The sequence below is a fragment of the Pituophis catenifer genome, unplaced genomic scaffold (genome assembly GCF_029215685.1).
Source record: "Pituophis catenifer annectens isolate HBS135680 unplaced genomic scaffold, rPitCat1.0.hap2 SCAF_18, whole genome shotgun sequence".
Lineage (NCBI taxonomy): Eukaryota > Metazoa > Chordata > Lepidosauria > Squamata > Colubridae > Pituophis > Pituophis catenifer.
In genome coordinates, this window is record NW_027256898.1 from 9,227,045 (window position 1) to 9,249,949 (window position 22,905).

The 22,905-nt window shown below is 47.1% G+C and overlaps 1 protein-coding gene across 1 annotated transcript in view; it reads right to left on the reverse strand.

The window, feature by feature from the left end:
• The window catches only part of UBR4 (ubiquitin protein ligase E3 component n-recognin 4), a 132,395-nt gene that overhangs the window by 41,271 nt on the left and 68,219 nt on the right, over nt 1–22,905 (reverse strand). Inside the window, 12 exon segments of the mRNA XM_070956160.1 lie at nt 7,174–7,383; nt 11,273–11,389; nt 14,544–14,651; nt 15,560–15,656; nt 16,318–16,331; nt 16,333–16,487; nt 17,268–17,423; nt 19,545–19,649; nt 20,352–20,421; nt 20,423–20,530; nt 20,932–21,062; nt 22,216–22,327. Coding sequence (XP_070812261.1) covers nt 7,174–7,383; nt 11,273–11,389; nt 14,544–14,651; nt 15,560–15,656; nt 16,318–16,331; nt 16,333–16,487; nt 17,268–17,423; nt 19,545–19,649; nt 20,352–20,421; nt 20,423–20,530; nt 20,932–21,062; nt 22,216–22,327 — 1,383 coding nt within the window.

The following is a 22,905-nucleotide window of genomic DNA, read 5'->3' on the forward strand; positions in this document are numbered from 1 at the left end:
GCTTATAAACCTAGATTTAAACGTGATGCTCGACGCTTATAAACCTAGATTTAAACATAGTTTTGGATTGTCTATATATGCCAGCTACAAATCATGTTGATTGTCTGAAGAATGACAACTGGGCTCCAGACCCAAACTACATAGCCAACCAAATATGAGCTAAAAATCAGAACAGGGGTATCCAACCTTGGGGATTTTAAGACTTATGGACTTCAATTCCCAGAATTCCCCAGCCAGCTTTAAGACTTCAGTCCCAGAATTCCCCAGCCAGCTTTAAGACTTCAACTCCCAGAATTCCCCAGCCAGCTTTAAGACTTATGGACCTCAACTCCCAGAATTCCCTAGCCAGTTTGGCCGCTTTGAGACTTATGGACTTCAACTCCCAGAATTCCCCAGCCAGCTTTAAGACTTATGGACGTCAACTCCCAGAATTCTGGGAGTCTGAAATTTATTTATTTATTTATTGGTTCGATTTATATGCCGCCCTTCTCCGGAGACTCAGGGCGGTTTACAATGCGTTAAGCAGTAGCCTTCATACTTTTGTATATACCTGCTTAGTAGGGCTTTTGCCCCCCCCCCAAGCGGTGTTCTTTTTTATACAAAGTCAGCTTATTGCCCCCACAATCCGGGTCCTCATTTTACCGCGATGGAAGGCTGAGTCAACCTTGAGCCTGGTGAAATTTGAACTCGCAGTAATTGCAGGCAGTTGGCAGCTAAGTGCTACTTAACAGCACTTTAGTCCGCTGCACCACCAAGGCGCCTTCAATCCACTAGTCTTAAGGTCACCAAGGTTAGAAACCCCTGACTTAAAAGGATGGAGGGAAGAATCATCTTTAATAGGACGTTTTTGTGTATTTCTTTTCTTTAAAAAACAAAAAAGCTTTTAAAAACATGTTCGTGGGGACACACAACCAGAGCTTTTTGCACACTATTAACTCTCAGCAACCCCAGGAAAGACAAAAGCACCCAAGAGGAGACTTTTGAAGTCGCGTGGTTCCTTTTTAATTTATTTTTTTGTCGTTCCTTCTTCCTTTGCAACTCTTTGGCTGAGATTTTGCTTGTTTTACTTTCTGCTGTGGAGATGAATGTTAAATGACAGGAAACCCAATAAAAAAAAAAATAGAGTAACAAGCTGGGATGTTGCCCCGGGTTTAAAAAAAAAGATAAAAAGAGGAACATAAGCTATGCCACATCCTCACCAATCCTTAATATCGCTCTCTTCCTACAGCTGGGAAGGGAGGGGAGAGCGCGCACGAGAGAAAAATAGGAGAAATGTGAACGCAGCAAGCCCCTTTGAAAGAAAGGAATAAAAGGGATTAAAAATTGCAACCGTCACTGCAGGCCATAAGAATTTGAGCAGGCTCTATTCTTCCAGAAAACAGCACCCGAACATTTAATTCGGCTTATTCCATTGTGAACCGTGAGTGCAGGGGGAAAAAAAAAGAACACACCGAAACTGCACTGCCAGATGCCAGGAATAAAGACAGGCTCCGTGGTGGTTAAAGTAGGACAAGATCTGCTTTTTTGGGGGGGGGGGGGAAGGAGGGCGGGCTGGCCAAAATCGCAAACGGGCTGTGTTAAAATGCTTGCTTGCGAGACCCCCCCTGAAGACTCTCCGTTCGTGTAAAGCAGGCCCTTCCCCACAGCAAGAGGAAAGGGTGCTGCGATGAAGGGTCCCACAGGATTGCCTGGGACGCTACATCCTCTCTACATATATGTGCAAAAAATTAAAATCTCGGGTGTTTTCCCGCGTCATGTTAAATAAATTAGTTAAAATGTTTAAGATTCTGGTTAAAATCCTAGCTTAAAATCTTCTAAAAATCCTTACAGAGCACTCTGCAAGGTCCTTTAAAACCTTAGCTAAAATCCTACCAGTACCTTAAAAGTTTTTCTTTATAGCAACGTTTCGACAGGCTCACAACCCTCTCATCTTCAGGCTCTTCTCTAGTTTAGAAGCTGTGGGTGTGTTGCGAGGTCAGAGCTGTCGCTTTTCTTTTTTTTTTTTTTTTTATAAATACTTTATTGATTTTTGAAAAAAAGGTTTTTTTAAAAAGAAAATATCAAATCTCAGGTAACATCTGAGGTATCGTGCAATTACATATATACATTATATACACATCAAGTATCTTCAAATCTATCATTATTAGAAATAGGCATATCCTTATAGTCTTGTTCTATTATTCCACCATTTGTACCACCTTTCCCATACTGCCTTAAATTTAGAATTCTCATCGTCTTTAAGAACACTAGTTAATTTTGCCATTTCTGCACATTCTAGAATTTTATTTGTTATTGTCATCTCTGGAGGGATTTGTTTATCTTTCCAGTATTTTGCAAAGGTTAATCTGGCCGCTGTTATAATATGTATAATTAATTGTGTCTTGTCCTTAGAAAGTCCATCTTCCGTCATTCCTAGTAGAAAAATTTCCGGAGATAATTTTATATCTTCTTCCACTATTTCTCGCAGCCAAATTCGTATTTTTGTCCAGAACTTTTTTGTCTCCAAGCAGGACCACCACATGTGAAAGAAGGTGCCAATCTCCTTTCCACACTTCCAACAAATTCCTGAGGCGCTAGGAAATATTTTTGCTAATCTAGCTGGGGCTAGATAACATCTGTGAAATATTTTGTAGTGGTTTGTCGCTTTTCTATGTTTGCTGCTGCTGACGTGTGCTGGTTAGCCTGCAACTCTATGTTTGATATATATATCAAATTTATATTTGCTGATAAAGAAATAAAGGGAGACTTGTATAGATCTAGTTCAAGCTATTTAGCTCTCATTAGCTAGCCATACCCTTACTTGGATTCGAACTTGGTATGGTAAGGGTATTGGCTAGCTGATGAGAGCTAAATAGCTTGAACTAGATCTATGCGAGTCTCCCTTTATTTCTTTATCAGCGAAATAGAAATTTGGTATAAAATGGTTTGTCGTAACTCCGACTGCTTCAGGGCTCCTGGATTGGAGCTGAAAGGCAAAAGGGAAGCAGTGTGCCCCCTCCCATATTGGGGTAGACCAGGTGCTTCGATAGAAAAACACTTAATATGTATGTATGTATGTATGTATGTATGTATGTATGTATATACAGTATGTGTATATACAGTATGTGTACAATATGTGTGTATATGCATATTATGTGTGGGTGTACGTGTATATATGTATGTATATAGCATATGTATATAAACACTGGAAATTTTTAAGAAGAGATTGGATAACCATTTGTCTGAGATGGTACAGGGTTTCTTGCCTAAGCAGGGGGTTGGACTAGAAGACTTCCAAGGTCTCTTCCGTTATTCCATTCCATTCCATTCCATATTCTATTGTTATTTCTATATTCTATTCTATTCTATATTCTATATTCTATATTCCAGTGATGGCGAACCTTTTCGGCACCAAAAGGGAGTGCGCTAACACAGAGTGGGGGGGGGGGGACACACGAGACGGGACGACACCAAGTGCCAAGAAGGGAGCACTTCACGTGTGTGCGTGCTTGTCAGAGTCACGACCAGGAAGAGGAGCTGCCCAGGGGACATGCGCGCACCAGCAAGTCTTCTGGTTACTGCCGCGCATGTGCATGTGCCGAGCAGCTGGCCGGCGTGCATGCTCACACCACAAAATGGAAGACCAGCTCTTCCAGTTTCCGGCATTGCCGTATGCACAAAGGCCAGCTGATTGTTGCGTGCGTATGCGCGGCAGAAACCCAGAAGAGGAGCGGGCGACGTCGCATGTGCCAGGTGACATGGCTCCGCGTGTCACTTCGGGCACGCGTGCCATAGGTTCGCCATCATGGCTATATTCTATATTCTATATTCTATTCTATTCCATTCCATTCCATTCCATATTTTCTATTCTATTCTATTCCATTCCATTCCATTCCATATTTTCTATTCTATTCCATTCCATTCCATATTTTCTATTCTATTCCATTCCATTCCATTCCATATTTTCTATTCTATTCCATTCCATTCCATATTTTCTATTGTATTCCATTCCATTCCATTCCATATTTTCTATTCTATTCCATTCCATTCCATTCCATTCCATATTTTCTCTTCTTCTCTTCTCTTCTCTTCTCTTCTCTTCTCTTCTCTTCTCTTCTCTTCTCTTCTCTTCTCTTCTCTTCTCTTTCTCTTTCTCTTTCTCTTTCTCTTCTCTTCTCTTCTCTTCTCTTCTCTCCTCTCTCTTCTCCTAATGTATGTTATGTATGGGTATGGATAGATATATACAGGTAGTCCTCGACTTACGACAATTGAGCCCAAGATTTCTGTTGAGACAGTTGTTAAGTGAGTTTTGCCCCCTTTTACGACCTTTCTTGCCTCAGTTGTTAAGTGAATCACCAAAGTTGATGAGTTAGTAACCCAGTTTATTAAGTGAATCTGGCTTCTCCACTGACTTTTGATTGTCAGAAGGACGTAAACCCTGGGACACTGCGACGGTCATAAACATGAACAAGTTTGCCAAGCCTCTGGATTTGGGTCACGTGATCCCCGAGGATGCTGGAAAGGTCTCCAACTGTGAAAAACGGTCCGAAGTCTCTTTTTTTTCCAGTGCCGTCGTAACTTTGAGCGGTCACTAAACGAACTGTTGTAAGTGGAGGACTACTTGTGCTTTGAAAGCAGGCAAAAGAATTGCATTTTTAACGTGGGCCAGTGTGCTCAAAGTAAAAAAAAAAATGACAATAAAGGTGATCTTAATTTTAACTTTCACAGCTGAAAGCAAGGAGCTACTGGGAGAAAATTCATAATTGGTTAGAAATGATAACTGAGCTTCTTCTTCCAAAAGACAAATTTTTTTATCTTGTTGTTCATTTTTAAAAAAGATTTCTCCAATTTGCCGATCTATCTTTGCATCATGTGTATGAATCTGCTCAACTTCATCTTTAATTATTGTCATTTCTACTGTTTGCTTTGCAAAATTTTCATTCATTTCTTGCTTCATTCTTTTAATTTCCAATATCATATTATCCATACTATCTGACAGTCCTGATATCTTTTCACCAATTTTAGTTAAGGCCACAGCAACTTGTTGCATTTCTAAAGATTGTTGGGTCGCCATTTTTTAATAAGTTTTAATTATCCACTTTTGCCAGGAGGGTCTGTAATGAAGATTAAGGGACAGCAATCCACAATTGAAGCTGAGACAGCTTATTATTGCACTCAAAAGGACCAACAATAAAAGTTTATAGTTCTCAATTCAGCTTACGTAATTTCCCTTAAAAAAAAAAAAAGAAAAAGCTAACATCCGTTGGAAGGCACTGCCCAGAAATGCGTTTTGCCGCTTCGGCTCAGGCACGTTCACAAACAAAAAATTTAAATTTCTTTAAACTTAAAATTCACATATTCTTCCAAGAAAAAAACCCCTTTCCACCGGTCTTTTGATGTTCCGTGCCTTTACCCCACAGCAAAAACAAACACAGATCGCGGTAATAATGAGAACAAAGGCAGCTATTTGCTCCAAATACACAATCGCGACTGCCTATCTGGTCACCCCTCGCTCCTATTCAAACCAGAAACGTGCCTTTTAGGTATATTGTCGGAAATATACCTGACAAAGCAACTTAGTGTTACATATATTGACGGCCGCTAGAATTACATATGCCAAATATTGGAAAAATGTGAACACCCCACTGGATGATGACATAATTAGGAAAATTTGGGATTGTGCTGAAATGCAGAGATTAACTTTAAAAATTAAAGATAAAGAAGACTCGAAATATTACAGGACATGGAATAAATTTTATGAACGGATAAGAGACAAGAGGTGGAAATGAAAGGGAAGTTTATGAATGTCAATAATTGTTAGTGTGGACAACAAAGATATATAAAACTATGGCTATATTATGGAAAAATTTGTAAAGAAGCTAATGTGAGTAGAAATTTAGTTAAGTTTTCTTTTCTTTTTTGGTTGTATTATTGTAATTACTGTTAACATAGTACAGTTATAGTTATTAGCTTGTATGTTAAGATTTATCATTGATTTCTTCTTGTATTGAAATGTTTGGTTAGGATGATATTAGTTAATATTAATTGGAGAGTGAGCTTAACTCTCGGTTAGTCATGTTCGTTGTTTCGTTTTAGTCTTGTGTTTATGTGTTCCTACATTTCACTTCTTATATTGTTTTCCAATCATTATTGTGTGTTAATTTTACTGTAAATATTTAATAAAGATATTTAAAAAAAAATTTATCATTGATTTCTCTCTGGCTCTGCCTTATTTGCATTGTTATCCTGACATGGCACTCTCTTTTCAATTTTAAAAAAAAAATAATTATAAAAACTTTCACAGCTAGGACAATACGATGTTTTTCTCCAGCCATGTTCGGAAGACTCTCCATTCTTAATTCAGCTTCTTCCACAACTAACCCTACGATCCCAAGATCACCCCCGGGACGATACTGTTTTAAGGATGACACTATTGAACCCACCTGCCTTCTTTAAACCATGATCATCGGCACACGCCAAGACTAAAGAATTAAACAAAGCACGGGATAGAATGTGGGATTGCAGGCTAACTCGGTATTTCCACTGCCAGCAGTTCACTGACCAGCTCAAGGTTGACTCAGCCTTCCGTCCTTCCGAGGTGGGTAAAATGAGGACCCAGATTGTTTGGGGGACAACAGGCTGACTTTGTAAACCGCTTAGAGAGGGCTGTAAAAGCACTGTGAAGCGCTATATAAGTCTAAGTGCTATTGCTATCTTCCTCCCTCCCTCCCTCCCTCCCAGTGGTTAGAATACAGTATTGCAGGCTAACTCTGCCCACTGCCAGCAGTTCGATCCTGACCGGCTCAAGGTGGACTCAGCCTTCCATCCTTCCAAAGTGGGTAAAATGAGGACCCAGATTGTTTGAGGGACAATAGGCTGACTCTGTAAACTGCTTAGAGAGGGCTGCAAAGCACTGTGAAGCGCTATACAAGTCTAAGGGCTATTGCGCTTGCTACCGTGTTCCTACTTCTTCAAAATCTGAAGTTCTGGCCACTCCTTTAAGAGGTGTTTTTTTTTTTAAATCAGTTCCTGGGAAGGGAACGTTAGCCACCCCCCACCCCATGAACGAATTAGTCTGGTGTTGAATGCCGGCTGGGGGATTCTGGGAGTTGTAGTCCACACATCTTAAAAGAGGCCAAGGTTGAGAAACAACAAACAAAGAGGCACGGAGGCCTTTTGCCACCGCAATCTCACCTTGACATACTGTCGCAGAAAGAAAGGACTCATGTCGGGAGGAGAGGTGGTGGTGTGGGGCTTCAGGAGCTGGCTGGCGGGCACAGGCTCCTCGTCGTTCTGCTGGTTCTTCCAGTAGTCCAACAGGGACTTCAGGACGTGAAGGCAATAGTCCACGGCTCCGGAGCTCAGCAAAGCCGCCGCGGTGGCACTCGAAATCAGGGAGGACGACTGCGGGAAGACACAGAAAACATGGAGGGATCCCGTCGCTCGTCCCTTGGCGGACCAAACGGCCCAGCCGCAGGAAACTCAAATCGTAGGCTCAGCACCCAGTAGCCCAAGTCTCCAGTTCAACCGTTCTGAGCTTCTGGGGGGGAGTGAGATGCTGATATGAGAGGGATGGAGGTCGAGCCCGCTGGGCTCCTGAGCTTTAGCGAAAGAGGACGGGATTTGGGTGATGAATTCGATTGCCAGCATCTCTTTCTCGCGTGCTCATTTAGTCATCGTTTTATGCTGGGGTATTTTTTAAAAAAACTCGCTGCTGTGAAATATCGTTATTACACACACACACACACACACACACAGATGGGAAGGCATGGGGGGGGGAAAAAAACCACAGAAAAATTGGAGGGGAAAAACAACCCAGTTTTTTCCCCCCACCCCCCAATTTTTCCGGGTTTTTTTCCCCAGGCCTTCTTCCCATCTCTACACCTACCCCAAAAAGATTTTTAAAAATATGTATTAAAAAAAAAATCCCAATTTCATTCACTAAAGACTAAAGAGAAGGCAACCAGGATCCAGCCTCGGGGGGGCTTCCGTCTCCTTCCTTCTCAAGAGCTTCCGACAGCTCGGGCAGGGAAAAAACCCTTCTCTGTCCAAAGCCTCTGCCACACCAGTGGAAGTCTAACCCGGAGCCAAGGAAGCCAGGGGGGACATCCTCACTGGCACCAATGCCATCTCCCTCAGGGAGAAGGGGACCAGGGGTGAGGTTCTATCCTCACATGCAAGAATACCAACAGAAGCCCAGCGTTTCCCAATGATAGATCCTTAGTGACGCAGTCCTGCAGGCTACTTCTGCCGATTGCCGGCTGCCTGCAATTTGGCAGTTTTGAGTTCTCAACAGCTGAAGGTTGACTCAGCCTTCCGTCCTTTCGAAGTCGGTAAAATGAGGGCCCAGATCGTTGGGGGCAATAGGCTGACTCTGTCAACCGCTTAGAGAGGGCTGTAAAAGCACTGTGAAGTCTAAGTGCTATTGCTATTAAGAGCTGTGGGGGGGGGGGCACAGTGGTTAGAATGCAGCTTTGCAGGTTAATTCTGCCAACTGCCAGCAGTTCAATCTTCACTGGCTCAAGGTTAACTCAGCCTTCCGTCCTTCCGAGGTGGGTAAAACGGGGACCCACCGGTTTGGGGGAAAAGAGGCTGACTCTGTAAACTGCTTAGAGAGGCCTGAAAAGCACTATGAAGCTGTATATAAGTCCTTCCTTCCTTCCTTCCTTCCTTCCTCCCTTCCTTCCTTCCTCCCTTCTTTCCCTCCCTCCCTATGGTTAGAATAGAGCATTGCAGGCTAACTCTGCCCACAGCCAGCAGTTCGATCCTGACTGGCTCAAGGTGGACTCAGCCTTCCATCCTTCCGAGGTGGGTAAAACGAGGACCCAGATTGTTTTGGGGGCAAGAGGCTGACTCTGTAAGCCGCTTAGAGAGGGCTGTAAAAGCACTGTGAAGCGACATATAAGTGCTATTGCTATGCTAATGCTATAGGTAGCTTTCAACTTTTGGGACCTTCTGCAAAGTAAGGGCAAGGGATGGTCCTCTCAGCCTGGCACGGCCAACAATCATCCAGACCAACCTTGGGGTCTCCATGGCCTGCAGCCCCACCAAGTCCAAGCAAGCAGGATGAAGAATGAAGGGGAGTCCCAAGGATTGGAGGGATGGGGGGGGGCTTTGCGTCTGGTCCAGCAGTCTCCAGATGGGCCCAAGAGAAGCCACAGAACAGCCCTCGGGGGCCTAGTGGGGAACGCAACCCCACTTCTTCTGGGGCTGGGACAGTTTCTAGCCTTTGATATCCTTTTGAAAGAGCAGCGACAAGAGCCCTCTACGCATCGGAAGGAGGCTTAGTTTAAAAGAGGCAGGAGGAAGGAGCGAGGGAGGGAGAGAGAGGCAAAACGGCAATCAGTTCTGGAGTCTAATCTCCCCTCCACACACATGCCGGTGGGCACCCAGCAGAGGATTAAGAGGAGGAGGAGAGAGGGGCTCCAGCCCCTTTCATTTGCCTCCCCTTCAAACGTAGGAACTGAAAAGTCCTCTTCCTCCGTTCCTCTGGAATTCGGCCAGTTGCGCGATGGAAAAGGGGAGGCAGCGGGGGCTTTTGAAGAGCCGCCAGGAGCCGCCCCGGCTCTCTCGCCCCCACTGGTCATCTGCACTTTGACAGGTTTTGAAAAGCCCTCCCTCTTCTGCACTTGGGAGGAAAGGGGGTGGTGGGGGGGGGGAAAGAGAGGCTGGTGAGCCCCAAGTGTAAATAAAACCATTAGAGAAAGCCTTTCTAAATCCAAACAAAGCCCACAGCCCATAAGCTCATTAAAATTCAATGCCTCCCCGGTTCCATTTTTAACCTCTGCGCTTTTGTTATTAATATGCTTTCCGCGACATGCGCCTTTTGCCAGCTTCCGTTCTGAAATGCCGCCTTAGCGCTGCACCGTTTAGCAACGGAATCCTCTTAGCGGTTTCGAAACACGGCAGATAGCGCGGGCATCGCGGCCTCCCGACAATCCCATTTGCAAATCCTCCCTCCTTCCCCACCCATCCACGGTTTCCCCCCCCCCATTTTCTTTTAACCGCCGAGGGTTTGGTGGGCAAAGATGCCTGGTTGCCCGTGTCCAAAACCCCAGAGCCCGAAGGGTTTGCAATCAGGAATGTCTGTGTTGTGGCCTGTCGGCCGACGGCTCCTCCAACAGCCAAATGAGGAGGAGGTGTGGGAGTCGGGGTCAGCATCAAGGCAACCTGAGAGCTCTGAGGGGGAAGAGGGAATGGAGCCGGTAGAGAGAGAGAGAGAGAGACGGAGGCTGAGCCTGGGCCGTCCGTCAGCCCTCAGATGGAGAGTCAACAACCCCCAGGTCTGGAGGTGGCTGATGAGGAGGAGGAAGAACAGCTGGGCCCAGTGCCTGACTGGAGATGTGCAGAAGGCAGAGGAGAGGAGAGCAGTGGAAATCTATGGGCCGGTCCTTGGGATGGAAGAGCCACTGCTGCTAATGAAGCCCCCACCCTAGCTCTGGGGATAAAAGGCAGGGGGCGGAGATAAATAGATGTGGCAAACAACTATTCATCTTCCGGATGGACGGACTTCTTAGCCTGCGGTGAGAGAGAAACTTTTTGCCGGGGCTGCTGGTGCTCCTAATAAAAGGAATAATAAAAGCCTGAGTGGTGTAGGAGGCTAATGCCTCCTAAGGCAGCATTTAACATCCAGCTGCCTGCAATTACTGCGAGTTCAATTCTCCCCAGGCTCAAGGTCAACTCAGCCTTCCGTCCTTTCTAAGGTAGGTGAAATGAGGACCCGGTTTGTGGGGGCAATAAGCTGACTTTGTATAAAATATACAAAAGTATGAAGGCTATTGCTTAACGCATTGTAAGCCGCCCTGAGTCTCCGGAGAAGGGCGGCATATAAAATCAAATTTAAAAAAAAAAAAAAACTTCAGAGGGTTTGTCGTGTTTGGGGAGGTGGGTCAGAACAGGTGACGAGGAGGCCAAATTGGGAAGGGGGGAGAAAACCGAGCCGAGGTGGCGCAGTGGTTAGGGTGCCAGTACTGCAGCTACTTCAGCTGGCTGCTAGTTCAGCAGATCAGCGGATCAAATCTCACCGGCTCATGATTGACTCAGCCTTCCATCCTTCCAAGGTGGGTAAAATGAGGACCCAGATTGTTAGGGGGCAATATGCTATTTAGTATACTGTCTTTGGTGTAAGCCGCCCAGAGTCCTCGGAGAGTGGGCGGCATAGAAATTAGACTAATAAAATAAATAAAAATAAAACGGCCCTTTCCTTTCTGCCTGACATGGATCCCGCACAGACACGTATGTGGGGCACACACACACACACACACACCCTAACCAGGACAGACTCCTCACGTACCTCACAAATGGAAGATTTTGATCCAGATTTTGTCCGGGACATGAAGACACTCAAGAGCCTCATGATGACCAGGTGGACTTCGTTGAGGGGAGAGCGTTCATTTTTCTTGGACACGTCCTGCAAGGGAGAGAAAGGAAAGAGTGAGGAAAGGGCTAAGGGAAGGGATTCGTGGTTGCCCGGCGACAGGTAATCCTCGACTTACAACAGGGCATTTCGCGACCGTTCAAAGTGACAATTTGCACTGAGGAAAAAAAATTAAGCTGCGACCGTTTTTCACACATCACTGCAGCAGCATCTCCCCCCCGCGGCCACTTGATCAAAATTCAGATGCTTGGCGATCGCTTCACGTTTATGACGGTGAATCAAGGGTCACGTTATCATCTTTCGTCACCTCAGATTAACAGAGTTGGAAGGGACCTTGTAGGTCATCCAGTCCAACACCACCCCCCGGCTCCTGACAAGCAAAAGTCGGTGGGGGAAGACAGATTTACTTAACAAACCATGTTCTACTTAATGTAATAAATATAATGATTCACTTAACAGCTGCAGCAGGAAAAGTCGCAAAATGGGGGCAAACTCACTTAAAGAAGGGTTTGCTTCACGTCGCAACAGACAGGTTGGGCTCCCTTGTGGTCGTAACTCGAGGGCTACCTATAGTCTGAACCCTTGCCAAACACAAAACGGAGGAGAAAAAGCACCTGTATGCCCCTGATCTAGGGGGCGAAATGCTCCTGGTTCAGAACGGATCACCCGATCCGGTAGCGATGGAGGCGGGTGGTTCGGAGAACCGGTAGCAAAAATCCCTGCCCCCCCCCCCCCCCCCGCCTAGCTGAGCTGTGCGATCATCAGGGGCTTTTTTAAAAATTTTTAAAAGCATTTTTTCTACAACCTCTTTGGCCGAAAAAATGCTTTTAAAAGTTTTTTTTTAAAAAAAGCCTCTGATGATCGCGCGGCTCAGCTGGGATCATCAGAGGCTTTTAAAAGCATTTTTTCTACCACCTCTTCGGCCGAAGAGGTTATAGAAAAAATGTTTTTAAAGGGAAAAAAAAGCCTCTGCCGATCAGGCAAGTCAGCTGGGATCGTCAGAGGCTTTTTAAAGCATTTTTTTTTTTTACAAAAAAATACTTTAAAAAATGGTTTTAAAAGTTAAAAAAAAAAAAAGTTGGCCATGCCCACTCAGTCATATTACCCCACCATCACCAAGCCACGCCCACAGAACCGGTAGTAACAAATTTTACATTTCACCACTGCCCTGATCCCCCTGAATTATGATCGATGCACAGGCACAGACCTATCTTGGATATCTCTTGACTGTAAATACTTTGTGTTATTTTTCCAAAGTTGGCACTACGGCCTACGGATCAGTGGTGGTATTCAGCCGGTTCTATCTGGTTCAGGCGAAATCGGTAGGGGGCGACTGCGGGATCCCCCCACCCACCCACCCGGACATCATGATCATCCCGTTTTCCACATTTTTCGAGACTCTGCGCATGCGCAGAAGACACATTTGCGAACCAGGAGGGAAGGTAAGTGAATGCCACCCCTTGCTACAGATCCGACTCATTTCGCGACAAGGCAGGCAGTAAACAAATTAAATATATATGGATAGATAGATAGATAGATAGATAGATAGATAGATAGATAGATAGATAGATAGATAGATGATAGATAGATAGATAGATGGGAGAGATAGATAGATAGATAGATGATAGATAGATAGATAGATTAGATAGATAGATAGATGGGAGAGATAGATAGATAGATAGATAGATAGATAGATAGATAGATAGATAGATGATAGATTGATAGATGATAGATAGATAGATAGATAGATAGATAGATGAGATTAGATGATAGATAGATAGATAGATAGATAGATAGATAGATAGATAGGAGAGAGAGATAGATAGATAGATCGATCGATAGATAGATATAGATAGATGATATAGATAGATAGATGATAGATAGACAGATAGACAGACAGACAGACAGACAGACAGACAGACAGACAGACAGACAGACAGACAGACAGACAACCCATCCAGGAGCCAAAGGCAATGAACCTGACCAGCAGCCAGACGGAGCTTACCAACCGGCTGGTCGCCTGGTTCTCCCTCGAGCTACTGCTGCCCTCTAGTGGCCAGCAGGTCAAAGGGCTTTTCAGCCTGGCCCTGCAAAGTGGCATTTCCCCCATAGGTCTGATTTAGGATGATTATTGATGCTTATTAAGGTTATTGATTCTCTCCTTGATTGGTTCCCATCCTGAGTCACAGGTGTCAGACTTCGATGCTATCTCAAAATAAATGAATTTCCAAACTGCCAATCTTTAAGGAAATCTTTTCTTTAATTGAGCACAGCCACCGGATCATGACTCGATGCGGACAAGACTGACCTTTTGCCCCCCAATCCCTCCCTTTCCGATCCCCAAATCTCTGCTTCTCATTGGCTATCTTCCAAGTCATTCTTCAGACTTCTTGTCTCGTCATTTCCCAGGAATGTCTCCCCCCCTCATTTCCACGACAACCGGGCTTCAAAGGGATTTAGCAGGCAAAAGTTTCAGGGTTTATCTCTCTCTCTCCTCTGCTCTCTATGCCAGCGTTGCAGCGCTGACAACAGGTTTGATTTAGGATGGAAAGTAGCCAAGGAGAGAAGCGACCTGGAATTAAGGAGAAACTTTCTAACAGTGAGGATAGTTAACCAGTGGGAAAGCTTGCCTTTGAAAATTGTGGGCTCTCCATCAATGGATGTTTTTAACAAGAGTCTAGACTCATGATGGCGAACCTATGGCATGTGTGCCACAGGTGGCACGCGTAGCCATATCAGTGGGCATACCAGCTCAGCTCTGGCGCCCATGCGTGTGCCGGCCAGCTGATTTTCGGGCCTTCTGGGCCCACCAGAAGTAGGGAAACAGGCTGTTTCCTGCCTCCCGAGGGCCTGGGGGGTGGGGGTGGGGAAGGCCCGTTTTTCTTTCTCACCTGGCTCCAGATCTTGTTTTTGCATCTGGGGAGGGCGAAAACAGCCTTCCCCACTCCCTCGGAGGTCCTCTGGAGGCCTGAAACGGCCCATTTCCCAACTCCTGGTTAAACAGGAAGTGACTTTTTTGCTGTCCCCAGCCTCCAGATACTCCTAGAGAGGCTCTATTCTGACTGAGAGCTTAGGGTTTCAGGTAGGAGCCGCTGCCTCTTATAGTATTTTCCAACTACGTTCACGTCTCATCCTGGGGGGGACGTCATGCAGTAAGAGAATGTGTGTGTATGTGTGTGTGTGTTACCTTCTTCTCCATGCAGAGCTCAGCAATCAACTGGGCGAGAAGGTTATCCAGTGCCCCTTTGTCTTTTTCTTCATCGCCATCAAGGTCAGTGGTCAGCATCAGGATCACCTGGGCACAAGGCACATTGTGGGACAAAGTCAGAAACAATGGCCAAGGAGGTGTAGAGTCCTCCAGGCTTGGTGAACAGAAGTCCCTCCCACCCGGGGTGCGCTTCAAGGTTTTGGTCACCACCTTTAGAGCGCTCCAGGTCTTAGGACCTGGTTATTTACGGGACCGCTACTATCACAAACAACCTCCCACCGGCCGGTACGCTCTCATAGAGAGGGGCTCCTCTGGGTGCCGTCAGCCAAACAATGTCGACTGGCGGCCCCCAGGGGGAGGGCCTTCTCTGTGGGGGCACCCACTATCTGGAACGAGCTCCCCCCAGAGATACGGAGGATCCCGGATCGGCGCACTTTCCGCCATGCTCTTAAGACCCTCCTATTCCAGCAAGCCGGCCTGGCCTAATTTTCTCCCCTGTTTTAAAATTCTTTTAAATCGAAATTTTAATCTGTTTTAAATTATTGGGATTTTTAATTGTCTCGGGCTTAAATTATTTAATCTGGTTTTAATTATGTTTCTAACTTTTGTATCTATGTATTTTATTTTGTGCCTGTTCACCACCCTGAGTCCTTCGGGAGTAGGGCGGTATATAAATTTAATAAAAACAAAACAAAAACAAACCCACCCATGGCCCTCCAAATAACGCTAAAAAGCATTCAAATAATACACTCTAGTGTTCAACCGCAAAAGCAGGGTCAGCGAGAGGCGCTGTACGGCAGGAACCTTCATATTCCCAGGCTGTGCTTATGATTACCAGGTAGAGTTAAGGAGAGAAACTGGACCTGGTCTTTGAGTACCAGTCCAAGAAAAAAGAGGGAGAAACAGAGAAGGGAACCACAGCTAGGGAAAAGACCTGGCAAACCCACCCCGTGCACATCACAAAGATGGCAGGAGGAAGAATCACTCAGACCCACCTGCATGTAGGGGATGGCCCGGACTCCGCCAACGTTCCTCAGTTGGGGAAGGGTCTGCAGTAGCCGTTCCAGCAGCATTAGCCTGACCATGTGCAACCTGGAAAAAAAAAGAAAGAGAGAGAGAGAGAGAGAGAGAGGGAGAGAGGGAGGGAGGGAGGGGAGAGAGAGAGGGGGAGAGACAGAGAAAGAGGGAGGTGGGAGAGAGAAAGAGGGGAAGGGGGAGCGAAAGAATGAGTGAGTGAGTGAGAGAGTGAGAGAAAGAGAAGGAGAGAGACAGGAGAGAAAGAGAAAGGAGGAAGAGGTGGTGGAGGAGGAGGAGGAAGAGGAGGAAGAGTGTAAAAACCACACTCTTGCAACTGAGCAGCATGAATTGTGTTCCTTATTTTAGTCCTAAGAGACGTCCACAGGAAGGGCTATTTGATTGGCAGAACCTGGGACAAGCAAGCCCTGAGGAAGAGGAAGAGCCTAACCACCCTAACAGTTAACTGTCCCCTGCTGACCCCCCCCCCTATAGCCTCCGACAGAACAATCAGAAGCCACGGGACGCTGGCCCTTTCCCATGCCTGAGTTCCTGAGCCAGTTTTTTCCCTCCTCCTCCTCCTCCTCCTCCTCCTCCTCCTCCTCCTCCTCCTCCCCCCCCTTCCCCACGCTCGGTCTCCCCGCTGCTGTTTGACTCACGACCATTTCTGTTTCCCCAGGTTAGCCTTGGAGGGCTTCCCGGACACATACACCCCAAGCAGGGAAAAGAACTCTCTTGCCTGTTGCTGGCGTGGGACGTCCCCTTCGCCTTCGCCCTCGCCTTCAGAGCCTTCACCCTCCGGCTGCCCCGTGGCGGTGCTGATGGCCCCCGTGCTGGAGCTGATGCTCCCAGGCCCTGCCGGATGGCCCTCAGCCGTCGTGTCTCCGTAGGCACTGCTTCGGCCGGACACTGCAAGGGAGAACCAGGAGGGTGAGCACTGGCGGTCCCCTGGAGGTGCCTGGCCAAGGGGCAGAGGTGATCAAACTCAAGGCCCAGAAGCCGGATCTGGCCCGTGGGGTGCTTAGAGCTGGCCCATGGGGCCAACCTGGAAACAGCAAAGGACGGGCCCGCAGGGCCTCTGCCAGCAAAAAATGGAGCTCAGAAAGGCTGCAGGAGGTTGCAGGAAGCTGTCATAGCCAAAAATGGAGCTAGGGAGCAGTGGCGAAATTCAATTTTTTTTTACTATCGATTCTGTGGGTGTGGCTTGTGGGCATGGTATGGCTTGGTGGGTGTGGCTTGGCGGGTGTGGCAGGGAAGGATACTGCAAAATCCCCATTCCCTCCCCACTCCTGGGGAAAGGATAGTGCAAAATCCCCACTCTGGGGCCAGCCAGAGGTGGTATTTGCCGGTTCTCCGAACCACTCAAAATTTCTGCTACCGGTTCGCCGGAACCTGCTGGATTTCACCCTTGCCTGGGAGCCCGTTTTCGCTTGCAGAGCACTCAGGCCGCCACAGGCGCCCCCGACACAAGTGACATTGATCTGGCCAAACCCACCCTGCCCCCCCCCCCCAAAAGTCAAACACAACCCTGAGGCGGCCCTCAATGAAATTGAGTTTGACACCCTTGGTCTATGAGGAAAAGAGGAAAACACCCCCCCCCCCATTTCCCAGGTCAGGCCTGGATCGAAGCCTGGACCAAAGAGGCAAATGCTCCCCAAAGGGAAGGGGAAACCGAGGAGGGGCTATTACCACTGTGCTCGCCTGCCACGGAGTCCACTGCGCTGCCCCCGCTCTCAGAGCCCACGCTGCCCCCGTGGTCGGCTGGGGAGGTGCGGAGCGTGGAGCCGTCGGTCGCGGCCGTGCTGCCTTCGTCGTCGGAGGCTGGAGCTAGGAGAGTAAGGAGAGCTGTTACAAGTAAAAACCCGGCCTCTGAGCTGTTCGAACGGGGACCAGCCCGAAGCAGGCCAAAGAAATGAGGACGGGGGGGCTTTGTCGTTCGATCCCTTTTGAAACCCACTTCAAAACAAACGGGGGGGGTGGTCTGTTCGAACTGGAGGCAACAAGGACCAGGATGGATCAAAATCGATGAATTTTTTTTTTTTTTTTTACAAAATCAAAAAAATTGGATTTTTTAAAAAATTAAATCAGATTTTTTATTTTTATTTTTATAGAATTTGTTTTAATAAAATGCTTTTGGAGTAAAAGAAATCTCTCTAAAGATAATTTTCTATTTAAGATACATTAATAATTTAGTTTATTCCGCATGAAACGGAGCTTAGTTATATAGCACGAGGCTGTACGTTCTGCAATATTTACATTTTTTGGATAAACTCATTCAATGAGTCTGCTGAGCCTGGTGGCTCAGCAGACTAAAAGCATTGTGATTGACACCAGCTGTCTGCAATTACTGTAAGTTCGAATCTCACCAGGCTCAAGGCTGACTCAGCCTTCCATCCTTTCTAAGGTAGGTAAATTGAGGACCCAGTTTGTGGGGGCAATAAGCTGACTTTGTATAAAATATACAAAAGTATGAAGGCTTAACGCATTGTAAGCCGCCCTGAGTCTCCAGAGAAGGGTGGCATATAAATCAAATTTTTTAAAAAAATGAATCCAAGCTTGGCAAACTAAATAGGAAAACCTTCATTTTGCTTGCAAATAATCATATTAAAGATTCTAACCACCAGCAAGAATGAGGCCTTGCACTTAAAGAGCACCTGTCATTTCAGATCCATCATGGCAGCAGCACCTGTTAGCAGGCATCCACTCACCTGCTGCCCGCCACGTCCCTCACCTTGTTGGGTCCCTGACGCATCACCAGCCGTCCCATTCAAGTCAATGGGACTGTCGGTGAGTCAACAGCAGGTCAGAGGAGGAGCCGCTGCGGGACAGAGACGACAGCTGCTCTTTAAAAAGTACAATTTAAATCGAGTTGATTTAAACCAAGCCTTTTTACTAGTGATTGAAATCAGGGTTTAAATTGAGTTGGTTTAAATCAAGCCTTTTGACTGGTGATTGAAATCATGATTGAAATTGTGATTTAAATAGACTTGATTTAAACCAAGCCTTTTTAGTAGTGATTGAAATCATGATTTAAATCGAGTTGATTTAAACCAAGCCTTTTTACTAGTGATTGAAATCATGATTTAAATCGACTTGTTTTAAACCAAGCCTTTTTACTAGTGATTGAAATCATGATTTAAATTGAGTTGATTTAAATCAAGCCGATTTAAATCAAGCCTTTTGACTGGTGATTGAAATCATGATTGAAATTGTGATTTAAATAGACTTGTTTTAAACCAAGCCTTTTTACTAGTGATTGAAATCATGATTTAAATTGTGATTTAAATCAAGTCGATTTAAATCAAGCCTTTTGACTAGTGATTGAAATCATGATTGAAATTGTGATTTAAATCGAGTTGATTTAAATCAAGCCTTTTGACTGGTGATTTAAATCATGATTGTGATTTAAATCGACTTGTTTTAAACCAAGCTTTTTTAGTAGTGATTGAAATCATGATTGAAATCGTGATTTAAATCGATCTGATTGAAATCAAGTCGGAACTTTTGGTCATTTACTGTACTCTATTACTTCTGTTTTATGATCCAGCTCATGCCTTGAAAAGTCCAGGATGAAAATGTAAAATACTTTTTAATACAAAAGGTTCAGATCACTTATAGCTGGAAGCCCACCCATATATATGAAGGCAAGTCCGTGATGTAGAGAACCTCTCCGGTTTTTTTTTGTGCTTGAGGGTAGGCTGATAACCAAACCTTTCCAGACCTACTCCCATCATTTTAACAACTACACCCAACTTGATTTTGGATTGATAATTGAAGGGGTAAACCACCGCCTGTAAGATGTTGGTGAAGAAGTGATATAAAGAGACAGGGTGGATTTGATTTAAATCAAAACAATTTAAATCACGTCCATCCTGATGAGGACGGTCTTGCAGGAGGCATCCGATCCAGGCACGTCTCACCCAACCTCCCCCCCACAAGGATCGGGTTTTACCCCGTGCTCATTACCTGATGCAGTGGTGTCTGACAGAGTCCCGGCATCCAGAGAGGAAGAGCTGGGGGCCTGTCCAGACAGCCCCAGGCTCTGCAGGCCGAGAGCGCTGCTGCTGCTGCCTGCGTGTGAGAGAGAGAGAGAGAGAGAGAGAGAGTGGGAAAGGAAGGGCGGGAGAAATTAACGCCGAGGGTATGGGAGGAAGCCACAAACAAGTCTCTGTTTTTTTTTTTCTCCTCCGTATCCAGGACAGTAATAGCAATAGCCCTTAGACTTATATACCGCCTCACCTCTCTAAGCAGTTTACAGAGTCAGCCTCTGAGGTCAGTAAAATGAGGACTGACCTCGGAGGGACGGAAGGTGGAGTCAACTTTGAGCCGGTTAGAATCGAACTGTTGGCAGTGAGCACTGAGTTAGCCTGCAATACTGCATTCTCACCACTACGGCTTCTTATATAGCAATAGCAATAGCACTTAGACTTATATACCGCTTCACAGTGCTTTTACAGCCCTCTCTAAGCGGTTTACAGAGTCAGCCTCTTGCCCCCAACAATCTGGGTCCTCGTTTTACCGACCTCAGAAGGACAGAAGGCTGAGTCAACCTCGAGCCTGGCGAGATTTGAACTGGCAAATCGCAGGCAGCCAGCAGTTAGCAGAAGTAGCCTGCAGAACTGCACTCTAACCAGTGCGCCACCGCGGCTCACCGCGCCTCCCTCCATTCTTCTTGGTTGACAGCACAGGAGGCCTTGCCTTTGCCCAAGTCTGTAAAGGAGCCCCCCCACACACACACACGGTAGTGGGGAAGGGGCTGCCTGCCTCTCTCACCCTGCTGGTCCTGTTGCAGGCTCAGGGCAATGGCCAGCTCGACCATGGTTTCGTCGTCGGCATCGGGGGGGGATGTCCAGCATGGGGGGGAAGCCCTCGGCCCCAGCCAGGAGAGCCTCCAGGGGAGACGGGTTCCCGTTGTTCACGTTGTCGGCGGTTTCCAGGACCATCGATTCAGACTAGGAGTATGAGAGATGCCGAAACATTGTGGCCGACTGGATTAGACCAGGGTCCCCAACCCCCAGTCGGCACCAGTCCATGGCATGCCAGAAATTGGGCTTCGCAAACAAGCGAAGCCCCCTATTTGCGGGATGCAGGCGGCATACAAAACCACACCCTTTCCAGTCCGGGGTAAAAACCACTCTCCACGGAACTGGTCCCTGGTGCCCAAAAGAATGGAGGCAGCTCCATTAAACACATTCCCCCATTATACCTCTGGGGGAGCTATATACCCTTTGATCCTCTCTAAGGGATCATTAAATTTAAGACCCCCCCCCCCCAAACGAAGCATCCCAATGCCCCAGTTCTTCTCCAGGCTGAGCGGCAGGCCCAGATTTTCCTGGCCAGCCGGGGGACTCACCACCATCTCAAAGTCTCCATGGTCCACCTCATTTTGCTCCTGGCTCTCCTGCCGAATGTCCTCCCCGCTGGGCAGGCCAGGGGTCTGCATCTTGTCATCAGCATCGTCGTCGTCATAATCGTCTTTGTCGCCTGGATGTTAAGAAAAAGAGAGAAAAGTCCTGCGAAGCCCAGCCAGATGCACGAGAGAGCATGGGGGGGGACGGGGACTGGAGGGAGAGAGAGAAGGAGAGAGAGATGACAAAGAGAGAGGGAGGGAGGGAGGAAGAGATGAGAAAGAGAGAGGGCGAGAGAGAGAGGGAGGGAAAGGGAGAGGGTTAGAGTCGAGAGAGAGAGGGAGAGGGAGAGGGAGGGAGGAAGAGATGAAAAAGAAAGAGGGAGTGGGAGAGGGGGGAGAGTGGGAGAGTTGAGAAAGAGAGGGAGAAAGATATGAGAAAGAGAGGGAGAGAGAAGAAGGGAGAGGAATGAGAAAGAGATAGGGAGGGAGAGGGAGGGAGGGTTGAGAAAGGGAGAGGAAGGGAGAGAGATGAGAGGGAGAGGGAGGGAGGGAGGAAGAGATGAGAAAGAGAGAGGGAGAGTGTGAGAGTTGACAAAGAGGGAGAGGGAGGAAGAGAAAAGAGAGGAGGGAGGGAGAGGGAGGGTGGGAGAGAGATGAGAAATAGAGGGAGAGAGAGGGAGAGGGTTAGAGATGAGAAAGAGGGGGAGGGAGGGAGGAAGAGAAAGAGGGGGAGAGGGAGGGAGAGTATGAGAGTTGAGAGAGAGGGAGAGGGGGGAGGAAGAGATGAGAAAGAGAGAAGGAGAGAGGGGGATAAGGAGAGTGTGAGAGTTGAAAAAGAGAAGGAGAGGGAGAGAGAGGGAGGAAGAGATGAGAAAGGGAGGGAGGGAGAGGGAGGGAGGGAGATGAGAAAGTGGGAGAGAGAGGGAGGGAGGAGAAAGGGAGAGGGAGGGAGGTAGATGAGAAAGAGGGAGGGAGGGAGGAAGGGAGGGAGGTAGATGAGAAAGAGAGAGGGAGGGAGGGAGGGAGAGATGAAAAAGAGAGGGAGGGAGAGATGAGAAAGAGAGAGGGAGGAGGAGTGGGGGAGACAGAGAGGGAACGTGGCTGGGGCAAGACAAACATCTCCAGTCCCAGCCAGGGGGACGGTGACCTTCCCGAGAATGAAGAGATGCTCCTGGGGTCTCCTCAAAGGGAAGCCTCCTCCAGGGGCTGAGACTCTCTCCCTGGCGGGGCTTCCCGTGAGGTTTCCCTCGTCCGTGCCCCAGGCTCCAGAACAGTGCTCCCCCTTACCCATGGGGGTGTTGCTTCGAGGAGAAGAAGGCAAGGTCACATGTCTCCTCTTGTTCCTGGGCCTCAGCACCCGGATCAGCGCTTGCTTGCACGAGAAACTCACAGCCGGATCCTGGAAGGCAAAGTAGCAAATCCAAAGTGTGTTTGGGGGGGGGGGGGGAAGGGGAGGGGGGGGCAATGGCCTGGTGGGGTTGGGCAGGAACGGACTCTCAAGGGACTCAAGCATCAGGTCCTCTGCCCGAAAAGCTCAAGACTTGCAGCCTTCCAGAGGAATCTTTTAGCTCCCTTCACACGCTGTTCAGACCTAGCTCAACTTGGTTTAGTTCACGGATGCAGCCTAAGGAGCTGGCCTCTTCCCTGCCTGAACAACAAGAGGGCAAACGGGAAGGAGTGAGCCACAGTTCCGTCCTGCTCAGACTGGCGCTTTCTGGTTGGGGATTATGGGAGCTGGCACCCAGCTGGGTCATGCAGCCACAGGAGTGTTTGACTACTGTGTTTCCCTGAAAATGATACCCCGTTTTATATTTTTTTGAACCCTGAAATAAGTGCCATGCGCTCAAAAGTGTGTGTTAGGATATGGTTTGAGCCTAACAAGTTGTCCAGGCAAGATATGTGTTCTGTGACTTTAATATGAATATGTATTGTGTGACTTTAAGGCTTTATTGTTGATTCATTGTAATGCTGAGTCAT